The sequence below is a fragment of the Macaca thibetana genome, chromosome 5 (assembly GCF_024542745.1).
Source record: "Macaca thibetana thibetana isolate TM-01 chromosome 5, ASM2454274v1, whole genome shotgun sequence".
Lineage (NCBI taxonomy): Eukaryota > Metazoa > Chordata > Mammalia > Primates > Cercopithecidae > Macaca > Macaca thibetana.
This window is the reverse complement of record NC_065582.1, coordinates 150,703,802-150,731,485: the sequence shown is the minus strand read 5'-3', so window position 1 is coordinate 150,731,485 and position 27,684 is coordinate 150,703,802. Positions and strand designations below refer to the sequence as shown.

The window sequence follows — 27,684 nt, the reverse complement described above, 5'->3', positions numbered from 1 at the left end:
TATGTTGAGCACCATTTTATCTTTCTGTTTCCCATTTGTTTGTCTTCTTTTAGGAAATGTCTGTTTAAATCTTTTGCCAACTTTTAATCAAATTATTAGATTTTTTTCCTATAGAGTTGTTGAGCTTCTTATTTATTCTGGTTATTAATCCCTTGACAGATGGATAGTTTGCAAATATTTTTTGCCATTCTCTGGATTGTTTCTTCACTTTGTTGGTTTTTCTCTTTGCTATGCAGAAGGTTTTAACCTGATGTGATCCCATTTGTCCATTTTTGCTTTGGTTGCCTGTGCTTGTGGGGATATGACTCAAGAAATTTTTGCCCAGTCCACTGTTCTAAAATGTTTCCTCAATGCAGCATGCTGCTGCTGCTAGGAGTTTGGGGAGGAATTGTGTTGATTCAAGGCAGTTTTTCTTACCACTTCAGTGCCTCTTTCAGTGATATGAAGTTAAAACCAGGTACTGTGAGAGCTCATCTGATTTTTGGTTCATATGAAGTTTGTTTTCTGTGTGGAGAGTTGTTATTAGGTTGGTGTTCTTTCGTGAAGGACAACTGGAAGAGCCTTCTATTTCATCATCTTGATCTGCCTGCTAGAAGCAGTTCTGAAAACCATTAGGGTCAACTAAGATCAAATGAGAGTTAGGAGAACGAATACATTAATAACTAACATTTATTGTACCTCTAGTCTGCTACTATGTATGTATCTATCTCATATAACTGGCTTATAATTTATGTGTATGTGTGTAAAAAATAGTTGTTGAAAAAAGTCAACAAGTTAATTAACATTCCTGCTTCTCAGATGAGGACATTTAGGCTCTGAACTTTGACTCATAAAAAGAGTTAAATCTGCAGAGGTATCTCAATTATGAAAACCTTTACATTCAGCATATAGTAGCTGTGGCAGAGAAGGGGGAATACGATGTAATTTATAACATTTTAAATAAAATAATGTTAAAATAATTATACAACTTAAAAGCATAAACTTTAGTCACCTGGTTCATTTCTGTGCTTTGCATTTCCTGATCATTAGAAATCAGTGTGATGATCGTACACATGACAGAAAAATGGTCACATTTCACAAATAATTCTGTCTTAACTAATTGGTAACAGTGAAACAGTAGAAAAACTAACATAACTAACTCCATTTTTTGTATAAGAGGTCTACCCATTCCTGTTCGTAGGCTAATTTTAGAGCACTGAGAAAAAATTCAAAGAAAACAGTCATGTAGTTTTCTTAACTAACTCTGCAATTAAAGTATGTAAACAGCTATGTTTTGTTAAAGATTTGCAGAAGCAAACACCACATGTTCTCACTCATAGGTGGGAACTGAATAACAAGAACACTTGGATACAGGGCGGGGAACGTCACACACCAGGGCCTGTCGGAAGAGCCTGGGGGAGGGATAGGATTAGGAGAAATACTTAATGTAAATGATGAGTTAATGGGTACAACATGACACATGTATACCTATGTAACAAACTTGCATGTTGTGCACATGTACCCTAGAACTTAAAGTATAATAATAATAATAATAAAGATTTGCAGAAGTATTGTGATCTGATCATGGACGAAGCAGCTCCAGCCGCCTCAAACTCTTCACTAGTTCCCAAATGTCTGCAGTTGTGGTCACCTCTTGATCCCAACCCCTTCCTCTTCCTGCTACCTTAAACATAAAAACAGCTTGAAATTTGTACTGACTTAAAATGGTACTTTAGAACACTAGTCATCCATCTTCTTGGTTTGCTGGCTTTCCAAAAGAAAGTTGCCTTCCTTGTTCCACCTCCTTAACTTACTGGCATTTGTGAGGCAAGCCAAATGAGTTTGGGGGTTGATTACAAGTTCATTTGAGTAAGGAAGAATATGTAAGCCTTTGTGCAAATTTTGTTGAGAGGGTGAAAGTTTTAATCTTCTTCCTAAAGTGATTATTAAAAATTTAAAAAGATGCAAATATCTGCATGCTACAACCTGTTTGAATAAATTTGATGCATTTTAAAAATTGCTTTTGCATTAGTTTTTGAATTAAAAATAATGCAATTCAGCAGCTAATGTAGTTATGTTCATAAGTCATATTTTTGCTTCAATTATTTTTGCTTGGTTTGGAGTTCTCAGTGACACTTTGATGAATCATCAGGTAATGATTTGTTTAGAAATCAACTACTTAAAAACCATGTCTAATTAATTTTAGGGCTACAGAAATAAAAATCAGAGTGCCTTTGAGCACTTTTTTTTTTTTCCCCAGTGACTAAGCCTTCATTATTACAAGCCTGAGTCCCAACATCAGGTCTGCTCAATAAGCCACCTCTGACCCTATCACCTCCTGTTCCCAGCCACACCCAAAGTCTCAACACAGGTTCTGGGCTGGGGGAGGGGAGAACCACAGTGGCCTAGCCAGAGGCAGGGGCCAAGGTGGGATTTCAGACAGTCCTCTTGATGGAAGTGGACTCCTGTCCCTGCAGGTAGTGAATGGCGTGGAAGGATTTGTTGGCCCAGTTTGGGCCCAGGGATACTACTTGGTTAAGTGAATGGTGAGATTGAAGCGTAGCCCTAATCCTGCAGCTCAGGTGGGCTGCCCTGGCTGTGGGTACACTCTGGGGTGGAGGGTTCCACAAGAATATGTGCAACCTGGTCCGCTGTGGGGAGGGACAGGTCAGGATGGGAGCCCTGGTGCCCCCAGACCCTGGTTTGCTATCTCTGGAGTTCTGCAGGCTGAAGCGCATGGACAGAGGTAGATGCAATCACAGGGCATGGGCCCAGGCCCTTCACAGGCTTCCCACCTCTTGGGTCCCTGCCTCTGCACAAAAGGAAGGAGAGGAGCCACCGCAAAGGAGAGAAAAGACATTGGGGAAGGCAGAGATAAGATAATAGAAAGGGTGGAGATGATGAGGAAGGAGACGAGGGGAGGACAAGAAGCAGGTAAAGAGAGATGAGGAGTCCAAGAGCAGACAATAGAAGTGGGAGGCGGCTGTGAGAAGGCAGAGAGCTGGAGAGGGAGAAGGGAGAGGTCCTCTGGGAGAAGAAAGGGAGGGAGAGAAGGGCCAGGCAAGAGAGCCTTCAGAGTTGAGGTCCCCAGACTTGGGCTGGGCCTAGTGAGATGTGAGTTCCAATGACTTCTTCAGCCTCTTCTTCAGCTCCAGGAGGAAGTTATCTAGCACCTTTTACACACGGGCTTCATGTCAAACTCCACAAAGTTGATCTTCAGAGTGAGCCTGCTTTTGCAGGTGGAACAGGAGAAGCAGTTCACACACATCAGGCCTTGTTGAGGACCAACACCATGTCACCCAACTTCATGGCTGCAGATGTTCCAAAGAGCTGGCTGTAGTGGATCTCAAAGTAGGCCAGGCCCTTCTTCTCATAGTGCCAGAGCCCCAGGAATGGCTTCTCACGCTCAGGGCAAAAAGCTCTGCATGCCACCACTCTTTGCCCAGTGTATTCACTACGTGACCCTTGATGGGCTGGCTGCAGTCCCTAAAAATAGGGACAGCATCTTGTAAATGCAGGGCAGGCAGTAGAGTTCACCCTTCAGCTCATGGGCCTCGCCAGTCAGCTCCTTCCTACAGTGGATGCAGCTGAAGTGGCCTGGGTGTCAGGCACTGTTCCTGAACATGAGGGGCTGCTCATGAATGACCAAGTGGCACTGCTGAGGTGCCAGACACTTGTGCCAGGCCCTTGGCCTTCTCACGATATGGCAAGGCTGGTAGAGATGCCCATAAACCAGGGGTGGTACTATGCATCTTGTAGGGATGTGGCTGGTCAGCAGCCTCATCAATACAGGCCACAGAGCCTGTAATTGTGCCTGGTTCTCAGCAAGTGGGCCTTTAAATAAATAAAGCTACTTATATTGACCTGTTTGGAAAAACAATACGACCAGTTTGAAGTACATATTAAATTCAAATTTTTTTAAAAGGAAAGAAAGCTAATCTACTTGATCTATTTCACAATAACAAACTTCAAGTTCTGAAAATAATAAAGTCACATTCTAGTAGACTTGTAAAACAATTTTAATGTTTACTCAAAATAAATGAGATGTCATCATTAGCCCTTATCTTACACTTGAAAAATGGAGACAATTGTTCAGAATAGAAAGGGAAACAGCTATTAGAGTTTAAGCTCAAGTTTCAAGAAAAATTCAGATAAGGCAGGTAAAAACTCTAGATACTTTTCCACTGTCCAACATCACCAAACATTAATTTCCACTTACCTTTTATTTCATAAAAATATAAATATTTATTAGAAATAGTATGTTTAAGATTAGTTTTTCTTTCTAAATAACATGATTTCTTGCCTTAAAGGAAGATTCCCTAATAGTGCCACCTATTTCATAAACTGTCCTGCAGTTTTGTGCTTTTTAAAAATTCTAATTTACTTTGATTTAAAGAATAAATATCTCATACCGATGGTGAACTATTTTATCACCCCAAAATACAAATGATCTGTATTTTACAATGAAGAAATTCATAGCATTTACCACCACATCACTGTACTATGATTGGACTGACTGAAGTATGGGCCTGTGTATATAGATTGAAGAATAAAAAAGAAATGCTTAAAAAAAAAAAAAAAAAAGGCTTAGCTACATAAAATACTGTTAAATATCAAAACTCAGCAAATATAATCCAATTTTAAAGAAACTGATGAAAAATGCTTCCCCTAACATGAACTATGATTAGATAGTATTGTCTGTCAGGAAAATCACCAATTCAGTAGCTGATCTTTATGTGAAAACAAAAATAGGGCTTTGTCCTTATTCACAAGTACAGGGAAGAGACCACTCCTTTATTTAAAAAAAACCAAAAAACAAAAAACAAAAAACACCTAGATTAAATGTGAACAAGTAGCCCCAAATGTACAGTAAACCACCAACTACCCCCGGCTCCATAATGGCCATAATATTGTATTCTTCCAGTTATTTCTGAAAATTCAAAGAAAAACATTATAATCTTACTTAAAATAATAATAAAACTTGTAAAAATCAAACAGAACAACAGGACCTTGCGGTGATGAATTTTGTTCGTACCAAAAGTATAGTCAGAAATTCTATAAAAAAAAAAAAAAAAAAGCTTGCATACAATGACAGTGAAATCAGCATCCAGGCCAGGTCCTGTGTACACAACCTCTCCAATGCAGTGTAAGTTTCCTCTTAGCAGCCACCAACAATGAGCTCAAACGTAGTGAATCTATAATGTGGCTGATTTTCTAACACTATAAATATTAATAAGAGTGGCTAGTGCTATTATTTACATCTGTTGGCCGAATATTACTCTTGGGAAATAAACACCGGACTTTTTTCTTAACAAGTGGCTTCTCATTGACAAGTTCTGGTCATTAGTGAACTTGAATGAATCTTAGCTCACTTCCTTGTTTTGCAGGACATTTAACTCCTTGCTTCTTTTAAAAGCTCCAGTGTTTTTTAGGCAACCACTACAATACATTCTCCCCCCTTTTTCAATTTACTTCCCTTCTTTTCCCTAAGGTAGACCCTCTGTAAACCTAAAAACATATGGTAATTTAATATACAAGGTTTCTCAAAGTGCAAAATATGTTACAGATAGTTTCTTAGACTTCATTTAAACACAGCATTTTATACAATACAGTACAGTTTGAGATTTCTGCTCATAAATTATACCACTAACAGATAACTACTTTAAAAGGGCTGACCACCTAAGTAACCCATTGTCTTCTTACACAAAGTTAGTACAATGGAACTTTACAAGCTTTGTTCAGACCAAAATAAAGTTATTCTTACACTTAATCACATATATACATATTTTTAAATGCTCCTTAAATGCCTAAGTATAGATAGACAAATTTGCCTGTCAATAGGCAAATTCTTATGAATTATCTTATAGTTCAGTTTCAGATTTACACATAAAGATTGCATACAATAATTAAAAAAATAATCTGGGGAGCAATTCATTTTATTTGCTACTTCAAAATCTGCTCATCCTGTAATTCTCTTGGAAGGGTTCTTGACCGCTGTAGAACCACATTAAGTTCTTCAATTACCCTTGATGGTAACTTATGATCAGAGTCCAAAGTAGCCTTGCTATTCCTGTCCTCAGTCTTCCTCAATGTCTTTAGTCCTTTATGGCCTTTTGGTTGCCCGAGTGGGGCTTCAGGCTCTGTGTCCTCCAGGCAGTTGAAACTCCGATGTTTTCGGGTTCGATTTCGAAGTTTATCGTCCTTGTGCTCCAGGCAGTGGGCCACCATAGAAGCTCTCTCCTTTAAGCTCGAGTCCACGGACTCTCTATCACACTTTTCAACGAGCCGCAGCCTTTCAAGTTCTGCTCTCGCACTCTAAAAATAAAATAAAATGTCTCACAGGGAAGCAAGATTTGGCACAATTCAGGTTTAGAAAGTGCAATCCACATAAAAGTTGATGCTTCCTATAAAAGAGCTCATTTCTATGACTTAGGTCCTAACTTTACTTCGATAAAAGTGACATGTCTTAATTTATATACTAATCTTAGAGCTACAAAATCAACTACAGACAGTCCCTGGCTTACAATGCTTCGATACGATTTTTTGACTTTACAATGGTGCAAAACAAATATGCATTAAGTAGAAAGCATACTTCAAATTCTGAATTTTGATCTTTTCTCCAGTTAGCGATGCCTGGTAGGACACTCCCTGGTGACACTAGGCAGTGGCAGTGAGCTGCACCTACCAGTCAGCCATGGACTCAGGAGGGTGAATAACTGATACGGTGTGCTGTGTTGCCAGATGATTCTGCCCAGCTGGAGGCTAACATAAATGTTCTGAGCACGCTTAAGCTAGGCTAGGCTAAGCTACAACATTCCATAGGTTAGTTGTGTTTAACGTATTTTGTATTTTATGTATTTTCACCTTAGGGTGAGTTTATTGGTATGTAACCCCATCATAAGTTGAGAAACATCTGTTAAATGCAATCCATGGAAATTCATTTTAACATGCATTCAACATACCACTTCAAAGACGTCTTTTGGGTTACCCACATTTACTCTCACTTCATACTTACCTCTTCTAACTCACTCCTGCTTAGATGTATCTAGCAAGATTTCTGGGGTTTTTTTTCCCCTTTTGTTTAATTAGTTCACTGAAGTGTGAACCTTGTATACACATAGGAAATGATCAGTAAGTATTTTTGAATGAGTAAATGAAGAAAAGTTTAAGCAGTTTCCAGTATACAACAATGTTCTATTTTCTTATCTATTTTCCTTAATTCCAGTAGATCCAAACATAAATTTATAACAGAAAATTCAAGTGGAATAAAAATATTTTCATGAATATAATGTACAAATAATTTTAAAATTTGGAATTTTCTGGTAAGATTCTGATTATACATCTTAAGTTATACACATTTTTCCTACTCTGAAATTTATTGGAAGAAATGTTTAATATCTAGCTTAATTCCAAAGTTTCATTAGAATATGTTAAAATGATTCAGTCACCTCCTATCAGGCCCCACCTCTAACACTGGATTACATTTGAACATGAGATTTGGGTGGGGATACAGATGCAAACCATACCAGTAGTGTACTTCAAATTTCAGCATTATGGATGATACTACTTGGCCCCTACATTCTGTGTCTAAGAGAGCCCCGGAGTTTTTATGTTTTGAATGGAAATAATAATATGAAACAGAGTCTGTCTCTCTCAGTGGCAGAGAGAGTAGTTTTTACTTATCATAGCTAGAGAATGGTATAATGAATGGGTTCTCACAGCAAATCACTCATATGGCTTTAGCCTGTGCCTTCATATTTTCCATTAAATCCAGAGGCAAGCCAATGGTTACAGAGGTCTTAGGACACCAAAAAGTAACATGACCAATATGTACAGAGTATATTAGAAACTCTCTTAACTGGCTTTCATTACCAAACTCACTGTATTAATCTTCATGCTGTAAAATACATAATCATATCAATACATTTAATCATCACAACAACACTTTAAATGCTTTAAACTCCATATTATTCATAGTTTAAAGTAAATTGTCTTTATCTTGCAGATGCAGAAATAGAAACTCGAAGAAAAAAATTTGCCCAAGGTCGCACAAGTGAGAGCCTGGGAGAGGACCCCAGGTTGGCCTTTCTGAAACCAGCGTACTTCTTTCTACCACATCAAACTCTGCTCAGGATACCAACAGCAAAGATGGGCTTATGGGTGGGATTCTATGTCACAGTTTTCTGCTTCAGTGCATCATCATTCTTCGCTCATTATTTTTGTTTTACAGATATTGCTTTTAAAATAGCAATTTTGAAAAAAACTAACGAATTATTCCATATCATCTTCCAAGTTCCTTAATATTTTGTTTCAATATACGTTAAAGATATGCTAGTCATTATTCTAATAAAGTCTCATGTATAATGTCACTTAATCATGTGACATTTATTAACCCCATATGCTTACAGATAAAGCAGCTTAGAACAATGGAGTTAAAGTAAGATATCCATGATTTTATAGGGACTCAGCAGGAGGACCACAGGTAGTATCTAGTTTGTGCATTCTTAAGCATTCTGTTTGCGTCTTCATGTGTGATTTCCTCTGCCAACAACCTGGCATTTTCAGCTGGCTCACTACTAATTTCCTCAATTAACTTTAGAAGTCACTTTCGCCATGAAGCCTTCCCTACCTGGATAAGGTATTCTCATATGACTTTCAATAGGACTGAATGAAAGCCAGGCGTAGCCACAAAATTTATCAATCTGCCAACAACTTCTTTGAAAAGTAATTCTTCTTGAATATATTCATTGTTATGACTAATTTTTATTAATATACCCTACTTAATAATATTTTAACTCACTTTTCATTTTTACAACAAAGGGTCAAAAATGGTTATTTTGTAAATATATTTTTAAAAATTTTTATATGAATCTAATTCTATGGCAAATATTTTAATGGTTTATATGAAATTTTTTAAAAAAATTATATTATTGCCTTATAAAGTAAGTTTCATTGTGCTTTTCCAACATTAGAACAGTTAAAAAATGTCTTTGCCAAATTTATCAAATCACCAAACTACCTTATTACAAAAGCGCTTGGTTTATTTTAAAGACTCAGAAATTTTCCAGTAATTGATAATGCATTCTAATTCTTTTAAAAGCTTGTAACACTTCATAGTTTCAGTTCATCAGTTTTCCTATCTTAAATATGTTAAAAAATGTCTCTGAAAATTGTGGATTTGGGATAAGGCTAAGAAATTATTATACAGTCAGTCATCATCTATACTAGATACTGGTGAATGCATTTTGATCCCAATATTTTGCTTTGCTCGATAACTGATTCGAAGGCAATGTCAAAAGAAGCTACAGTCACTGTAGGGCGTATCTCTCCCTATGTTAGTTTCATCTGTTCAGCCTGTGTCCGCTGTCCTGGGTTCCTGGGAAATGTAACTCTTAGAATTTTAAGATGCTTGATTAGATAAGGAACTCTCTGCAGAGCAGTTTATTGCCAAAAAAAAAAAAAAAAAAAAATCGAGGTACAGAAAATGGTACAGAAAAAAATAAAATGGAAGAAATGACGAGGTCATGATTTCTTGGAGACACTTACTTTGATTACATCAGGGCAGAACGTCTAAGCAGTAAACAAAGGACCATTATTTTTGAAGCTTTTCTCTTTCAGAGAAGGAATATTACAGTGGGATAGATGTTCAAGAAAGGATATGCACAAAAAGTTTAAAAATCTAATCACTAGGTCAAAATGGCTTCTGTCTTTCAAAAGTTATTTATGTTTGGAGAGCAAAAGATTTGAACAACTTAATTCCAAATTTAGGCTCAAGGAAGATATAAGAACACATTCTAACTGCTTTTCTTTTTGCTTTCAGGGAGTCAATTAAGACACTGAAATATGTGTTGGTCCCAAGGTGGCTAACGAGTTTTGAGCATCAACAGCCCATGTTCTTTGCTGAAGAGGCCAAAGTTCATGTCAAGATTGATGTCGCTTATGCTCTCCCAACCCTCAAGGTGAGAAGGAAAACAAGCAGTAGCTTTCATGAAAGATGCCAAATTTTTTTTGATTCTCAGGGGTCATCTTGTAGGTCCTTAAATTAACTGAGACACCCCACCAGTTCCCAAAGCACTGAAATGTGATTATATAACTAGAAAGTTCAGTTACCAGGGCTCCAGACATATTCTGCTATGGGCTTACTCTGAGGGTGTTTTAAGTAAGCTTGTAAAATGAATTTGAAGTTGTGATTTTACCACCAGAATTTCTATACGCATATTTAAAATTGGCTACTTTAGAGGTAAGAAAATAAGTAGTATTGTGCATATGTGATTGGGTGGTCAATGACGTTAAAATAAAAGGTATAAGGTTATTCACACTGTTTTCTTGTTGTATGTGATTATTACCATGCTTTTCAAAGTGATGATTATTGTGCTTTTGAAGCCAATGAAGTAATTAATGACCTAATCACATTATGACACAGGAAAATATATTCTATAATTGAATATAAAACAAAAGCCTAACCTACCTCGATATTTTTCCGGGCCAGGGTTGCATTCCCCTCATGCTGTATAGGAATCAGAGGCAAACCTCCAATTTTGGGATTTTTGGTTATTGAACGTTTTCGTTCCTTTCCAGCTGGTGGCCATATATCATTTTCATGCTGTGGAAACACAATTTCTTGCTGTTGGTGTGTGATTTTATTATGTGGTATACTATGTCATATAGCCACTTGGTTTCTTTCCCACACATCCACATCAAGTGATCTGATTTCCATGAGAATACCATTTGTGATTATGATGTTGACTCCGGTGGCAGCATCGCTCCAGGACATGAAACTCTTAACTGAACTGAGCTTTGAGGTCTCAGCTCAATTTCTAAGTTTCAAATACATGCCTTCTATACTACTTATCAAACCAAAAGGGGAAAAATATTTGAGGCAACTGGAAATCTCTTTGTGGAAGAAAAATAGGACACTTGTCGACACTGCTAGGCCACTGTAATATATGTAACTATACATTTACACCAAATATGATTTCAGTGTAAAACTAATTTTATCTTATATATCCCACATCAACCTAAGGCATGACTATCAGAAAAATTAGCCTAACTTTATGACATCCTGAAAAATGTTACTATTTTATCTAATTGAATTCTAAAGAAATATAATCTTTTTACTCATTTAAACATCTTTACTGAAAATATTGTACAACGGAGAGTGGGGCACATTTGTTCTCAAATCATTGACTACATATTCTTGCCTTCTAAACAGTTATACATATGACTGGAGAAAGGTTAATCTGGAATGGGGATAAATGTCCACAGGTAAAAATATAAGCTCTGGAGTGATTAATCTTTGATATATACATACAAAAAAATCTTTAAAGAATTTTGTACTCCCCAGAGTAGTTTAACTTTCTAGAATTTGGAAAAAGTATATCGACTTTCAAACAACAATCTATGAAGGAAACACAGAATACCAAGTATAAAACGAAAAGTTCACAGATAATGTAATGAAACAAAAACCATATAGTAAACTATATAGCTAAATGCCTACTCTTTATTTCCCTCAATTCTTAAGCAACAGATTACTGTTCTTATGTTGTAGTTCTTATTTTAATATGTTGTTTTATGACAAATAACTCATTTAAAGAAATATTTACTGTCTACCCACCATATAATAACAGCTAATTTAACTAAGGGGCAAACTGCCAACCTGCATGTTTATCAATGTACATGTGATTTTCATTTATTCCTCAGTGATCTTACAGTGCAAATCCTTTTATGTGCATCATATCTACCCTTGAATGTTAGTGAAACATTTACCTTAGTTCAGCAAATCTATAATGGTAGGTTGTACAGTATTTCAGTTGGAAGGTTATAGCTTCATATTACTTTTATGACATGGTACCAAACATGGTTAAAAAAAGGATATTATATATCATATAATTGCAATGTTCCCAACACATAAACCTGGGAGAAAACTGAGAGGGAATTAGGTGATTCTGTGAATTGCCCTTACACTTTCAAATCACTAATGTATAGTGCATATGTGAAAATATATTTTGAAGAATCTAAGAGCAAATGAGGTTCCCAAATCCATATTTTTCTTTTCTGAAATAGTATACAACTGTGAATACCAGCTAACTCTCCTTGAATTGAACTAAGAGGCATTTTTTTTCTACTTTACATCCAAGTGATGTGTTCTGATTTAACATTTGTAGTTATTTGAAAATGACTTCAAAAGTCTTACAGCATGGATCATATAGGTGAGGATCAAACTTTCATTTTATAACCAAAGACCACATCTAAACATCTCCATTTCTGTCTTCCAATTTTCTAACCTTTGCCTATCTTTCCAGCTAACTAAATTTAGTTTCATTCATTTTAACAATTCTTTTCATTCCTTGAGACCTCTAATCCAACACCATTCTTCTCACAACATTTTTTACTACTTCCCTCATTGCCTGGCTTGGATTTCATAGTCAGTCAGTAAACTCACTTCCTTGTAAATATCTTCAAGTCCAAATTTTATCTGATTACTTATTTATTTTCTTGCTCCTTTGTCTTCTATCATATTTGCCTGACAAAGCCTCAAACCTAATTAAACACAATTCAACTTATTTCATGAGTGCCTGCCAGTTGATGGAGGACAAAAATAAATTACTCTGTAGATCCATCACACTTTATATTTAACCTTAAATTTTAAGAAAGCATTCAGCACTGCCCTGAAGTTCTACCATGGGACAACTGGCTTCCTCACTCTCTGAAGATTATTTTTCTCCTTTGCCTCTCACCTTACACTTCAAAAACGCTGCCTGCATCACATGTGGTGATTTCACTGATTCAATCCAACAATTTTTACTGATCACTTAAGAAAATACTTCTCCCATCATGAAATGTACCAATCTCCTTGCATCTATAGTCATATAAGTGAGTTTATTTCTTGCAATCAATAGTTGCTCATTGCAAATAACTCTTATCCAGTCATATCTATAATTGCTCAGTAGGCCATACATTGAGGTGGTCAATAATTTGAGAAGAAATGTGCCACACTCTCTGCAGTACAATGATTTTTAATAATGGATAACCGTGCACTAGATCATATCATTTCATCTGTGTTCAGAGCCTCTGCTGGTTTAATAACACCTCTCCTCTTCTATCCATTTTTTCTTCCTGACTGGATTGTCTTCACATAATGTATGCAAGTACACACTCTCCCATCTTAAAGACAAATCAAAACTCCCAAACCTACCTTCACCTCTAGCAAGTCACAACCTCATTTAATCACATAAGCAAATTACTTGACAAAATTTTCTGTACCCTTCACCTGGTTCTCCTCCTTTCTTACTTCTTATCATTGCTTTTGCTGATTTTTTTTTCTCTCCCTCTCCCTCCTCCATGCTTCCCTCTCCACCTCAAACCTTCTCCCCCAGGCATCTCATCTAATCCTATAGCTTTGAATATAATCTAAGTGCTGACTTCTCCCAAATTCACATTTTAGCCCCAAACCTGTGCCTGAGTTTTTGATCCACACATCCAACCTGCTGCCCAGCATACACATCATGTATCTAACAGGCGTCTCAAATTTTATGTGGCCAAAACAGAAGTTACCATTTCCTTCTACATCTCTGATGATCCCACTTACATCTGACAGTTGCCAAAAAACTAGATTTTTTTGATTTCTACTCTTCCTCTCAAACTGCAATAGCCAATTGACACAGGAGTTAAGAAGGAATTACTTAGCAGACAGCAAGTGCATGAGAGTCCTTGGTACGGCTTTTCTTTTTAATGAAAAGCAGTCCCAAGCCATTTTCTAACAAAGAGCAGCCTGCAACCTAGGAGCTTGCAAGGGTGAATGCCTGCAGGAACTAAGGACTAGACATTTTTCAAGATGGCGGCTCCATCTTCCCTTCTCTGCCAGCCAAGTGCATTGTAAGGAGCCCACAAGATGGTGTCAATCAACCGGAAAGCCCATTTGCATAAGAAGATTAGGGTGGGGGTGACCAGCCTTACCCATACACTATGTAAACGCCATATCTGATCGAACCAATCTGTGAGCCCTATGTAAATCAGACACCACCACCTCAAACTGGACTATAAAACTGCGCATTCTGCACCAGTCAGTCCTTTCTGCTTGGAGGCCCCTTCCTGTATAGAGGAAGCTGTTTCTCTTTGTCTTCTCTTCTACCTATTAAACCTCCTGCTCCTAAACTCCTCGTGTATGTCTGTGTCCTAAATTTTCCTGGCGTGTGACAAGGAACCTTAGGGTATACACCACAGACAACATAGTCGCTTCACAATAATTCCAAAAGCCTTATTGGCTCTACCTTCAAAATATTCCTGAATCTTAATTTGTCTTACCATATTCATTGTTACCACCTTAGTCAGAGCTGATATCTTCTTTCCTATAGCTGTTCATCCCACTTGCATCTTTGACCCTCTACACTGCAGACTCAACAAAGTGAACAAAATTTTTTTCATTTAGAATTAGATTATGTCCTTCCCTTGTTTCAAATTATTAAGCAGGAACTACATAATCTGTCACACGCCTTCCTCATCTCTAATATCTTCCCTTCATGATGTTTATAGAATAAAACAAGGCAGTGATGACGTCTCAGGACCTACCCTGCTGGCCCCATCCCTGAATGATCCTTCCTGGAAGCCTGCATACTCCCCTCATTTCAGACTGGTCTCAGCTCACCTGTCATCTACTCAGAAAGACATTCCCCGAGAACTTTGCTCAATTAGTGCCTTCCTTATGTCAGTCACACTCTCTCCTTACCTGACTTGATTCTCCTATCTTATCACACAGATATCCGTTTGAAATTTTATCTGATTACTGATTTTCTTACCCTATTTCCTATTTTAGAAATACTAACTGAACATGTACTTGACATACAAGTCAAATATAATGAAGAGTCCTTCTTTTCATGCAGTTTACACTTGAGTAAGAGAGGCAGACATGAAATAGCTAATTACATGGGTTTTTTTTCTTTATTAATTAGTGTCACAGTGGAGAAGTACAGGATGCTAAGGGTGATACTTGAAGGTCTAATTCATCTGAAGGTCAGGAAAAGTTTCTCTGAGAATGGGATATTTAAGCTAAAGTCTAGAGGACTTTTGAGGCAGGGGTGTGGAAAGGATGGAGATGACAAAAATACTCTGAATACCAAAAATAGTTCATTATAAGGGCTGTTTACTGTTAATTCACATACATGTTTGTGTGTATGTCTACACTTTTAACATATCTATTAATATTTGCTATTTTGCTGTTTCCCTACAGAGATGAACCATAAATCCTTAAATCCAAGAAGGCTTCTGTGTTTATCTTAAGGGAGGACCTGAATAATACCAAGAACTAAAAAGAACAGAGAAAGATTATTAGGCTATATCTTTGAGACGAGGACTAGGATTAAAACATGAGACAGTGAGAAATAACCTCGTAGTAAGATAAGGCTTCGCTTCCTGCATTCATTCCTTAACTTTCAACTGCAGAGTCTACTGACTCCAATTATAAAAACAAAAACATCAATTTAGTTTTGCCACAAACGACACTGTAATAGTTTTATACTCTATAGTCCCAACTTTACTAAAAGACTTCAAATCCAGTTTTTTGTTTTTCCTAAAGCAGAACTCGAGTATCTGTGGCCTAGTGCAGTGGCGCATGCCTGTAATCCTAGCACTTTGGAAGGACAAGGTGAGTGGATCACCTGAGGTCAGAAGTTTGAGACCAGCCTGCCTAACATGGTAAAACCCCATGTCTACTAAAAATACAAAAATTAGCTGGGTGTGGTGGTGGGCGCCTGTAATCCCAGATACTCAGGAGGCTGAGGCAGGAGAATCACTTGAACCCAGAAGGCAGAGAGTGCACTGGGCTGAGATCACACCACTGCACTCCAGCCTGGGCAACACAGTGAGACTCTGTTCCCGTCTCCCCCCCAAAAAAAGAAGTTGAATATCTGAATTTTAATAAGTTACAAAAAAAAAAAAAAGAAGAAGAAGAAGAAAAAAGAAGGAGAAGGAGGAGAAGAAGAAAAAATAAAGCCTCTAAAAAGTTAGCAGCCAGTCTCTTATGCACATGTTTTTCCAGGTAGTAATAGTAGAGAGATAGGCTGAGAAGAGCTGTGTTTATTAACCACTGGAAAGGTTAATACATTAAATGAACAGAGCAAACTATTTTCAGAACAAATAAGAACTAGATTTTGGAGTGAGCTAACTTATTCCTTGTAAGGGAAACAGAAAAATACCTCTTCAGTAATAAAGAATGGCAACTTAATCGTTACCAATGAATTTCAATGCTCCATGAGAAGCATTGTTGGGAATTTAGCTAGACAAGGTTGCGAAACAAACCAGTCCAATTAATGGGACTATTTAACCGTTCCTCAAAAGGGTAAGTCCTGCTCTAGGGAGGAAAACAAATACAGAACTGAGTATGAGTATTGGCCTCAGACACCCGTGTGTTTAAACTACTAATTACATATATGGCCCTGAGCAAACAACAAAATCTTTGTTTTATAAAGCCAAAAAACATATTGTATGGTTTGCTGCAGGGAATACATGAGTTATTCTTATGAAGTATCTAGCACACAATAGTTATTAAAGAAAAGTAGGTTCCTGTCCTTGTTTCTGGAAAGGCAGGGGTGGAGAGAGTGGGGGAACAAGAAGGGAAACAGAACACTTTTCTAAATGAAGGTCTATGTGGGACTCTGGTAGGATGACAGCTTAGAAAAGTCCCTCTCTCTTACACGACCATTTTAAAGCAACATACCTCACCTAAGCCAAGGAGGCTGTGGGGCTGGCAGAAAAGAAGCTTTAATGGAATAAACTCTCTTTCAAAAGGTAATGAATACATTTGAACTTTAATACACTATTTTAAAAACTAAGAAGGGGAGAATCAAAGTTTATGCCAATTGTATATACATTTAAAATGCTTATTAAAATTCTTTAAAAATCACCATCACACTAAAATTTCCTGTAAACAGTTATTATACTCTACTCTACTGGATAGTTCAAACAAATCTCATACCTGGGCAATAAAGATACTGGTCATCCACTCCGTCTGAGCTCGTGAACTATCACAACACAGGTGCCTGCAAAATGAGGTGTATAAACTATGTCATTCACAAAGACAATTGACTATTCTCTAATCTGTTGGGTGATTTGGTGATCAAAAATCTCTTTGAGTTTCTCCTGATTAATGACATAACGCAATCACGAAAGTGGGACATTGCAGTACAAGTTGTTTTGGTCTTCTGCTAAATGTACAATACAAAGTTATACTGTAAATATATTGGTTTAAACAAAATACAACTGAAGGCTTTGGTAAATGCTGCAAAACGATCACCAATATTTTTTGGAAAGGCAGAAAAATCAATTTCATTTTGCCTTTTCAAGGACATGATGGTAAAACACTGTTTTCCACTGAAATTCTGAGCCTGAGAAGAAAAGTATGTGCACATTCTCTTAAGAGCAGATCTTTCTTTTAAAAAGGCCGAGACATAGTCTCCATCATTGTAATTATAAACACTAATACCCACAGATTCATACAAAATAAAACTACACCAGAAACCACTGCATATCCAATAACAGCGATTAAGTAACCTTTTACTGAAAGCCTCAATACAACAGAGACCTTGTCCTGAAGGCTCCTGTAGTCTATTAGGGGACTTAAGCATGTAGACAAATAAATTACAACACAGTGAGAAAAAGCAAAAATAAAATTGAATGCAAACACAGAAACCACAGACTTGGGGATGAGGAGAGGGTTGTTTTTTATAAGAGGAAAAATTTATAATTGATACTGGAAAGACCTAACGGGCATTTCAAAGTAATTGTATTTTTTACATTCCTGTATTATCAAAATAATTGACCTGAAAAATGTTGAAAATGAAATTTCTAAAAAATGTGTGTTTTCTTCTTTAGAACCTCATGAAAACATTGTCTTTCCCTATTACCATGTCCAGGAAAACCATTCCTGCCACAAATCATTTTAATTACGTACCCTTGTTTATAAAATACTGTAGGTGCAAAGAAGAAATAAATAATGATCAGAGGTGAGAGCTATTAGATAAGGCTTTGGGGCATTTGAGTTATGATTTCAAAGAACAGTGACAGTTGAGTTGGTTGGGTCATCATGGGGAGAATGAAAGTATGAAAGGAAGGAGAAGCGAAAAGTATGAACAAAGGTATAGTAGAGGCACCATGTACATCACACATGCAGATCTGAAACAGCAAGGAATGCGTGGGGAATAAAGACAGATGCTTGTTTTGTCATTAAGTGAAAAAGAAAAGCTGTGGGAGATGAAGTTGGCAGAGTCATATACAGCCTTGCATGCCACACAACAATTGTGTGCTTGACCCTATAGGTGAAAGAATTCACAGAAGTTTTAAAGCAGGAGAGATACATAGTACGGCATAGAAAACACTCCTCAATGGAGAGGTGGAGAATGTATGCCAAAACAAAAGCAAAGCAGAGGCCTGAAGAGCACTTAGGACTCCTGGAATAATCCGGGCAGATCAATGAAGGCCTGGCCCTGAGGGTAGACGGATGTAGGTGGATGAGGGGCACAAGGAAGAGGCAGATCACATGTGGCTCAGTCACTGATTAGACACAGGGAGGTGAAGAGAAGGCAATACCTAGTACAATCTCTAGAAATACTGGTAGATACTTGTAACAGTATATGGCAAAAAGTACATATATAGAAAGAACAGGGTTGTAAGCAGGATATATGGTTGTCATAAATCTGATTTTTGCTAGTTCTTATTCTTTTTAAAAACTATCACCTACTTATCTCATAAAAGCTGAATTCCACACTCTTAATAACTATGGAAGAAATCAGATGTAGTTTCACTTCAGAGGCATTGACAAATAGGATACATGGAACTTGAACCCTGATACAAATCTATTTTCCTCTTCTTAGGCTCAAAGTCTTTACAAACAACCCTAGTTTCATTTAGGCAAAACACTTTCTGTCTGTAGCTCTATCTGAAATTACTGAAATTATTCTTTTCCTGAAATTGTCACTAATATATTATGTCCAAAAGTTGTCAGCTGTTAACTTACCAGTGATGTTTCTCAGAATATGCGGTCAATCCCCAACTGCATCACATAGAAAAAAAAACACACACATAAATTAAAAATGATACATTTTACAAGGCAGAAAACAGGATTAGATGCTAAGGAGATGAGATTTAATGGTGGGAATGTATAGACTTCCACAAGTGATGATTCAATGTGCTGGACTTAGCTAGAGGTGAACGCTAAATGCTAAGGGATCTGTCTACACATTTATATAGAGGGAAGGAGGCTTGTGATGACATGGGGCAGAGAGGAGACGTCTCTGAGAAGATACTCTTAACTGAATAAGGCCAAATGACTGAAATAAGATAATACAGAGAGACGTACGTACTGTTCCTGGGGGAAATTAAAGAGCATGCCTATTAAAACACAGGTATATGCGCTAGGCTTAGAAACTGAGTATGAAGGAAAAAGTGAAGAAACTTTCGGCAACAAAATCTCAGAAGCAAGCACGTATAAATGATGTTCATGATACTAATTATTAGTGCAAACATTTATTAGCTAATCAAAGTAATCTGTGGTAAGATATTGTGGTGTAAACCAAATGCTGGGGTACATGAAGTGTTAAAGAGGCACACAATCTGTAGGAGGCGCCCACCTCCTCTCTACCACTTACATGCTATGGGTTTTCAGTACCAAAGTCAGTATAGTACAAAAGGGAAAATTACAGAGCCAGAATCAAAACATTGTAGAAACCAAGCATCAGGAAGCTGGAGGGCAGCATTTGCTTTCCTGTGTGTAGACTTGCCCTCAGGTTGTGATGTGACAGCTCAGGGAATGAGATGCAGAGGAAGCCATGTACTTCCCAACAGACAGGGCCCCCCTGGGATTTCTTACTTTACATAGAGAGACTGCAATCACCAAGGATCTTGGTCTCAGTGGGAACATCATCCCTCCTTATCTACTCATACAAGTTCCTTGATCTGCCGTAAGAACCCTGTGACAGGGGAAGCCACTTAAAAAAAAATTGCCTAAAACTTACTTACTAAAAAGTTAGACTAATGCCACTGATCCCTAAATCCTTACACAGACATGTTTTCCCATAATTTTTTTCCTTTCAGTACTTTCCTTTCAAACTGTACCTTGTTGGAGGCTTCATTTTCTTTTTCACTCCACGATAAAACTTCACGGAACTGAGAGAAAACATTTTGTCATGTTTACTACTCTGTAAGGAAAACAAAATAATTTGTAATTAAATGGATTTACACATTTCCTTACATTTTCTTTGAGCATTAATGATTGGGTTTAGAATTGTTTAGTTTCTCAATGTTTCATAAAACGTACATTTCATGAGTTTAGTAAATGAAGACTCTTTTGATTTATAATACAATCAAATACATATTGATAATGTTGGATATATTCATGTTATATATGTGTACACCTGTATATATTATAGAGCCATGCACATGGCTCTATAATTCTTGATTCAAAAACACTTGGGGTCAGATGTGCATCATGTCATGGTTAATACTGAGTGCAGACTTGATTAGATTGAAGGATGCCAAGTATTGTTCCTGGGTGTGTCTGCGAGTGTGTTGTCAAAGGAAACTGACCTTTGAGTCAGTGGACTGAGAGAGGCAGACCCTTCCTCAATCTGGGTCAGCACCATCTAATCAGCTGCTAATGTGGCTAGAATAAATTAGGCAGGAGAAGATGGAAGAGCAGACTTGCTAAGTCTTCGGGCCTTCATCCTTCTCTGTGCTGGATGCTTCCTGCCCTTGAACATCAGACTCCAAGTTCTTCAGCTTTTGGACTCTTAGACTTACACCAGCAGTTTGCCAGGGGCTCTCGGCCTTCAGTCCCAGACTGAAGGCTGCACTGTTGGCCTCCTTACGAGGTTTTGGAACTCAGACTGAGCCACTACTGGCTTCCTTGCTCCTCAGCTGGCAGACGGCCCATTGTGGGACTTCACCTTGTGATTGTAGGAGTCAATACTCCTTAACCCCCCTTCATAGATACATCTATCCTATTAGTTCTGTCCCTCTAGAGGACCCTGACCAAATCACATCAGAAGTGATTTTTCATATTTTAAAAATATAATACAATGTATATGCCATATGTTTTGTAACTCCCCATCACCAATGTTGACTGGGACAGTACCCTGTATTCAAACATACTCATATTTTCAAGATAAAGGCTATATATATCTTCGTATTGTTTTGGGTCAGATTTTGCCAACAAATGAGTTGGGATTTTCTATACTTTTTGGATTTCGGAATTATGGAAAACAGACTCATGAATATATATGAACACATATTGAGGTATCTCAAATATCCAAATTAATGAAAACTATCCAAATTAAAACAGACTATTAAAAATTTACAGTTGGCCCTGGAGCAATTATATTTTCTTTACACCCCCTCTCAATACTCAGCAGTCAAAATGGAAAAAGGAGGAATATATGCTCATAAAATTAAAAATTAGTTTCATAAAGCAAATAGGTTAGGAGGATATAAAAGAAATACAGAGGAAAAGTAACCAGGAAGATGGTCAGAAATAATGCTGTGATGACCAAAGAGCTGGAATTTACATGGTGAATTTATTCCTAATCACTATTATCAGTTGAAGTTCACTATTATTATCATTGTAGATAATATGTTTATAAAAACATATTTAAAATTTTTCCCCTTATGGCTAGATTTCTAGAAATTTAACCACTGAGTCATAGGCTAAGAGTATGATTCAGAAAAAAAATCTTGTCTAAACTGATAGGGTACATTTATTTACCCTATCAAAAACACTAAGGTAACACAAATGTTAAGTGTGTATTTATGTATTTGCTAGCCATTTGCAGTTTTGATGTGGTAAACAGTTTATTGATGTCTTTACTTATTTGTTTGTACTAGTTCTTTATGTATTTAATACGAAATTTGTCTTTTTAAATGAAATATTCTATCCAAATTGCTCTTTGCCTTAACCTAGCTCATTGTTTACCTTATTTTTAATAAGTCAAACATAATGGCCTTTTAGGGTGTGCTTTCTTAACGTTTGCTTAAGTTTAAAGTGTTCCCACACAGCTGATAAATATTCAATTCCATGGTCTTGTAGCTTTAAGGGTTGTTTTTTTTAGGATTTAAATCTTTTGTCAATCTGGAATACATTTTTTTTATATGCAGTATAAATGATGTTAGACTTAAATTTTTTGTTGACAATATTCTACCCCCAATTTATTGAACAAACATCCCTTTAGACATGAATGTTTTGTGGCATATTTATTAAAATTAAATTCTAACATATAATTTTTACCTGAATTTATGGTACCATTGCTCCTTGTTCACTTTTATACAAGGATTATAATATTTAAGTATCTTAGTTTTACTGTATATCTTAATAGTTGGATGGAAAAATAATTCAAATTCATTTTACTTATCTCCCAAAATATCTTCAAATTATTCTTATCTATTTATCCTTTGAAGTTAATTGTCAAATATTTTTGAAAAGTTATAAAAGCAATTTTCTTTGCAAACTTGAAAATAATTGCATTAAACCTATAAATCAACATTAGCAGATTTAACATCAATTTTTCTCCTATCAGAGAAGTTCTATAGTTTTCTTCACATAAGCCTCCACTTCTTAAGGCTGTTTTCAAGCAGTTTATGCATTTTTCTCTTTTAAATCCAACTGGATCTTTGGATTTTGATTCTGTAGCCTGATAATTTGCTGAATTTTTTTGTTTTGTTTTGTTTTTTGAGACAGAGTCTCACTCTGTCGCGCAGGCTGGAGTGTAGTGGTGCAATCTCGGCTCAGTGCAAGCTCCGCCTCCCAGGTTCAAGCCATTCTCCTGCCTCAGCCTCCCGAGTAGCTGGGACTACAGGTGCCCGCCACCACGCCTGACTAACTTTTTGTATTTTTAGTAGAGACGGGGTTTCACCGTGTTAGTTAGGATGGTCTCGATCTCCTGACTTCGTGATTCACCCGCCTCGGCCTCCCAAAGTGCTGGGATTACAGGCGTGAGCCACCACACCCGGCAATTTGCTGAATTTTAAGGAAGAATATTTTAACAATTTGAACTGTCTAGTATGAGGTAGCTTTGTAAGGTACTAAGTGTCCACAGTAGGGTATATTCAAGGAGAGGAGAGCTATGAGGAATGTATGCAGTATAGGTGACTCCTAGTCACCTGTGTCAGAGGTTAAATCAAATTACAACCAAGGTTTGTGTTTCTTTTAATAATTTAGATTGCTGTTCCCTCAGAAGCAGTCCCGACTGAGGCAGCAGGGTTGGCTGCAACTCTAGCAGTATGTGGAAGATAGGACTTGCATATTTGAGAATGAGAAACACTGTGCCTGAACCAGATAGTCTTGATTTACACAGGACATTGATGATTTCAAGACTGCCTACATTTTGAAAAACTTTTGGTAATAAGTAGTTTGAGAGTCTGAGGTAATTGACTGCCCAAGTCACTCCTGGCATGCAAGCTTATTACTTTATACCACAGCCTGTCAAAGAAACACAAATGATATAATTTGAGAGGAGTTCAGCAATTGTAGAAACACATTTTTTCCATTTCCATTTTGAAACTGAATATTCATAAAGAGGAGCTATATAGATCTTAATGGAAAGTTCTATAAAAGGAAATGTCGTTTGCCAAGTTCGCTTTACTGCTGGCTTATTACAACTTTCTCTTTTGGTATGTGTAATTTATAGAGAATTTCTCCAAAAAGTTCAATATACTAGACTATTATGAAGTCTGAAATGTGTTGCTTCAGTCACTCCATTTCAAAGTAAAGTTTTTAAGTTAGCCAATTAAATGAGCGTGCTTAAAAAATTATTCCTGGTACCTAAAAAGAGTTTGCCTATTAAAGTACAGGCAACTTTTAATGACCCCCTTTACCCATTTGCTTTCTTCACACTATTAACAGTATAATGGTAATATTCTCTGAAACCTCTCACCTTTTATGTAAATTAAGTCGGAAAACAATTAACATTTTCTGTGCAGGGAAAGGTTGCAGAACAAAAGATATCTTCCCCTGTGTATTACCCCAATTTGTTCTTAATGAGCATTCATAAATCAGCTCTAATTAACACAAAGTCTCTTTAAATACACTTCTCAATTTGTAATTTTTCCTCCCTTTTAACTAAATCATTTAAAAAATATATACAAGCACGCATATATTAATGGCAACCACTAAAACAAATGCTAACAGTTTACTCAAAAAAGTTGGGAGATTTTACTGTTGATAATTTACTATAAAAACACTTGAAAAGTTAACATTGCCAATGGCTTCACCATCAATATTAATAGGGACAGATCCGTAACATGAAAAAATAACAAAATGAAGTCATGTGTTGAAAATAACCATAGTTTGAGTTTAAAGGAAAAGCATGAATCTCTCATCTGCTTTTCAAAACGCACAAATTAAAGTATCAGTTGCATTAATCTATTCTGACAGATATGCAAATATAATTTTCAAACACTTAATAATCAGACAATAATTCCATAACTCGAGGTTACTGTTATTAAAAAATGTGTTCGGTATCCTTAAAGAGCACTGTTTTCAGACAAGTTCTTGAGACTATCACTGCCTATCAGGTTATATAAGTTAGCTCAATCTGAGCAAGATGATCCTTTCAAAAAGATAGATTCTTAAAGCAAAACTTACTCTGTTAAGCGATATGAGGCCCTTCATCTCACTTACAAAAAGAATGTATCTGTAAAAGTCACTGCATGAACAGGCTTCCCTGTGGCAGATATTAAAGTGTACATCAGCTTGAGAGAAAATGCCGTAAAAACTGAATTGTTTGCATTTCCTTATTTAAAAATGTTTGACGCTATTTAATAAAAATAAACTTATTCTCTCCACATAAAATTACTTCAGCAAAAACACTAAAGTAATACAAACGTTAAATGTCCTTTGTAAGTTTCTGCATAGAGCCTTTGGAGTCCAATGCCTGGAAGTGAATTCTGACCCCATCGCTTACTGTGTATGTGATTTTGGACAAGTTATGTAACGTCTTTGAGAGTCTGTTTCTTCATCTGCATAGTGGGAATAATAAGAGTACCAATTTCGTGGGGTAACTGTATAGATAAAATGAGATAATCCAAATAAAATGTATGGAACTCTGCTTCACATAGAGTAGCCACTTGAATGTTAGTTGCTGCTATTATTACTGCACTGTCATTACTACTACCACAAACTACTATATTTGTTTTTAGCAACCTTCTGTTGCTACACAATGAAGTGTCAGTTTCTTGATGGGACAAAAAAGTTCAGGTTGATTTCTATATATGCCAACTGCAAAAGTGATCCTTAACCAACATATTATGTATATGTAAGGACTGTGATTAAAGAAATCAGTCTTTTGAAAATCAAGGTGGGTGGTCCACTGCACAAAACCAAACAAAATTCTATCAGATTCAGTTCTACTTGACTAGAACAATAAGCTGTGAAGTCTAGCCTGTATTTTCACAAGCACAAACGTAAAGTTCATGAACCTTAAAATCTGATGTGTTCCATCACATAACCCCATAATTCTACAAAATCTACTATTCCTTTATGGGTAAAATGAAGAATGTTAGTAAATGATAGTAACCACTTGATACCCACACAGACTCCCTTCTGGATATCAGGTGGGGTTCAAGTGCAATATATAATATGAATCTGTGATAAGGGCCGCAGAATTCAGGCTGTTTTATTAGTCTCCTGCCTGAACATTCCATTGTCCATGAGGAAAGCAAACACGGAATGTATACACAGAACAGGATGCTACTATGATTTATTCATGCCCACATGGAGGCTTCTCTGCTGGAGGAATATACAGGGATAGTAATTAAAGCATAGGAAGTGCTGAACAGAAGCCACACAACACTACAGCCGTGGCTTTGGAAAGCTGCTTAACAATTTTTTCTTTGTAACATATTAACAGATGTTACAGTCTGGTCTTTCTTTGTGCATCTCCACAACAGAACACAGTGAAGCACCATTCACTTATAAGCGTGCAAGCAATGTTTACCCAAGTGAATTTTATAATTCAATATTAAAAAAGTATTTTCCAGGTCCTGCTGACTTCCATTCTACATTTAAAGGAATTGCCTTGGTACTACTTGAATCTCAAAGAGAGTTGTTGCTGCATACCCCCATGGGACCACCATCCAAAACAGGATAAAGAACATTTCTATCTAGAAAGTAACCCACTGACCCTTTTTCCTTGGCAATTCTGCAGCAAATTCTGTCCCCAACCTAAGCAAACACTTTCTGACTTCTATCACTATAGAATGGTTCTGCCTGTTCTTAGACTTCTTATGAACAGACTTATATGATATTATTTTGTGTCAAGCTTCTTTGGTTTCAAAGGTTTTAAAAATTCACCAATGTTGTGACTTGTGTTAATATTCATTTTTGTTGCTGAGTAGTATTCCATTATACAAATAGAATATTTTCCTATTGGTGGGCATTTGGAATGCTTCCAGTTATCAGCTTTTATGAATAAATCTGCTTATGAACATTCTTGTACAAGTGCATTTGTGAATCACAAACGCTTTGCCTAGAGCTGCTGGATCACGGGGTAGATTATGTTAGTAACTTCATTTAAAAACTGACAAATAGTTTTACACCGTGATTGTGTGATTTTACCCTTCCACCAACAATTTATGTGGGAGTTCTAATTATTCTACATCATTTTTAACATTGGTTGTTATCACTGTTAAGATTTTAGTCATACCAATGAATGTAAAATAATGTTTTGTGGTTCTAATTTTAATTTCCTGATTAATAATGATATTGAACACTTTTGGTTCAGTGGGTTATTGGCCATTTCTACATCTTCCTTCATGTAATGTCTGTTCTATCCTTGCCAAACTTTTTATTGAACTGTTTTTCTTATTGTTGATTTAGAAGAGCTCTTTATACTCCTGTTATGAGTCTTTTTTCTGATATATGTTAATACATTTTCTCACTTTGGGACTTGCCTGTTCACATTCTTAGGGTATCTTTGGAGGAGCATGCTATTATTATTACATTATATTTATAAAAAGAATTTACACATATATTATTAGACCACTAGCCTGACTAATGAAGAAGAAAGGAGAGAATATTTGATAAACACAATCAGAAACAACAAGGGGGATATTACTCCTGACCCCACAGAAATAGAAACCACCATCAGAGAATATTATGAATACCTATACGCACATAAACTAGAAAAACTAGAATAAATGGGTACATTCCTGGACATATACAGCCTCCCACACTAAACCAGGAAGAAATTGCACCCCCGAACAGATCAATAACCAGTTCTGAAATTGAAGCAGTAATAAAAAGCCTACCAACCACAAAAATCCCAGGACCAGATAGACTCACAGCTGAATCCTACCAGATGTACAAATAAGATCTGGTACCATTCCTACTGAAACTATTCCAAAAAATTGAGGAGGGACTCCTTCCTAACTCATTCTATAAAGTCAGCATCATCCTGATACCAAAACCTGATAAAAATACAATAAAAAAGAAAACTTCAGACCAATATCCTTGATGAAACATCAATGCAAAAATCCTCAACAAAATACTGGTAAATGGCATTCACCAGCACACCAAAAAACTTATCCACCATGATCATGGAATAGTATGCATCCATAAAAAAGAATGAGATCATGTCCTTTGCAAGAACATGGATAGAACTGGAGGCCATTATCATTGGTAAACTAACACGGAATAGAAAAACAACACATGTTCTCACTTACAAGTGG

General features: G+C 36.6%; 1 protein-coding gene and 1 pseudogene across 8 annotated transcripts in view; both read right to left on the bottom strand.

The window, feature by feature from the left end:
* Positions 1 to 1,561: 1,561 nt before the first annotated feature.
* On the bottom strand, positions 1,562 to 3,907 carry LOC126955388 (LIM and senescent cell antigen-like-containing domain protein 2; annotated as a pseudogene).
* Positions 3,908 to 3,980: 73 nt separating this feature from the next.
* ARAP2 (ArfGAP with RhoGAP domain, ankyrin repeat and PH domain 2) overlaps positions 3,981 to 27,684 on the bottom strand; it is a 179,812-nt gene continuing 156,108 nt past the window's right edge. For all 8 annotated transcript variants that reach the window (XM_050791884.1, XM_050791885.1, XM_050791888.1 and 5 more), the window contains 5 exons: positions 20,083 to 20,165; positions 18,986 to 19,021; positions 16,949 to 17,012; positions 10,448 to 10,582; positions 3,981 to 6,294 (listed from right to left, as the gene is read on the bottom strand). In XM_050791884.1, coding sequence (XP_050647841.1) covers positions 5,923 to 6,294; positions 10,448 to 10,582; positions 16,949 to 17,012; positions 18,986 to 19,021; positions 20,083 to 20,165 — 690 coding nt within the window. In that variant the 3' untranslated portion in view covers positions 3,981 to 5,922. The remainder of the gene's footprint in view (positions 6,295 to 10,447; positions 10,583 to 16,948; positions 17,013 to 18,985; positions 19,022 to 20,082; positions 20,166 to 27,684) is intronic.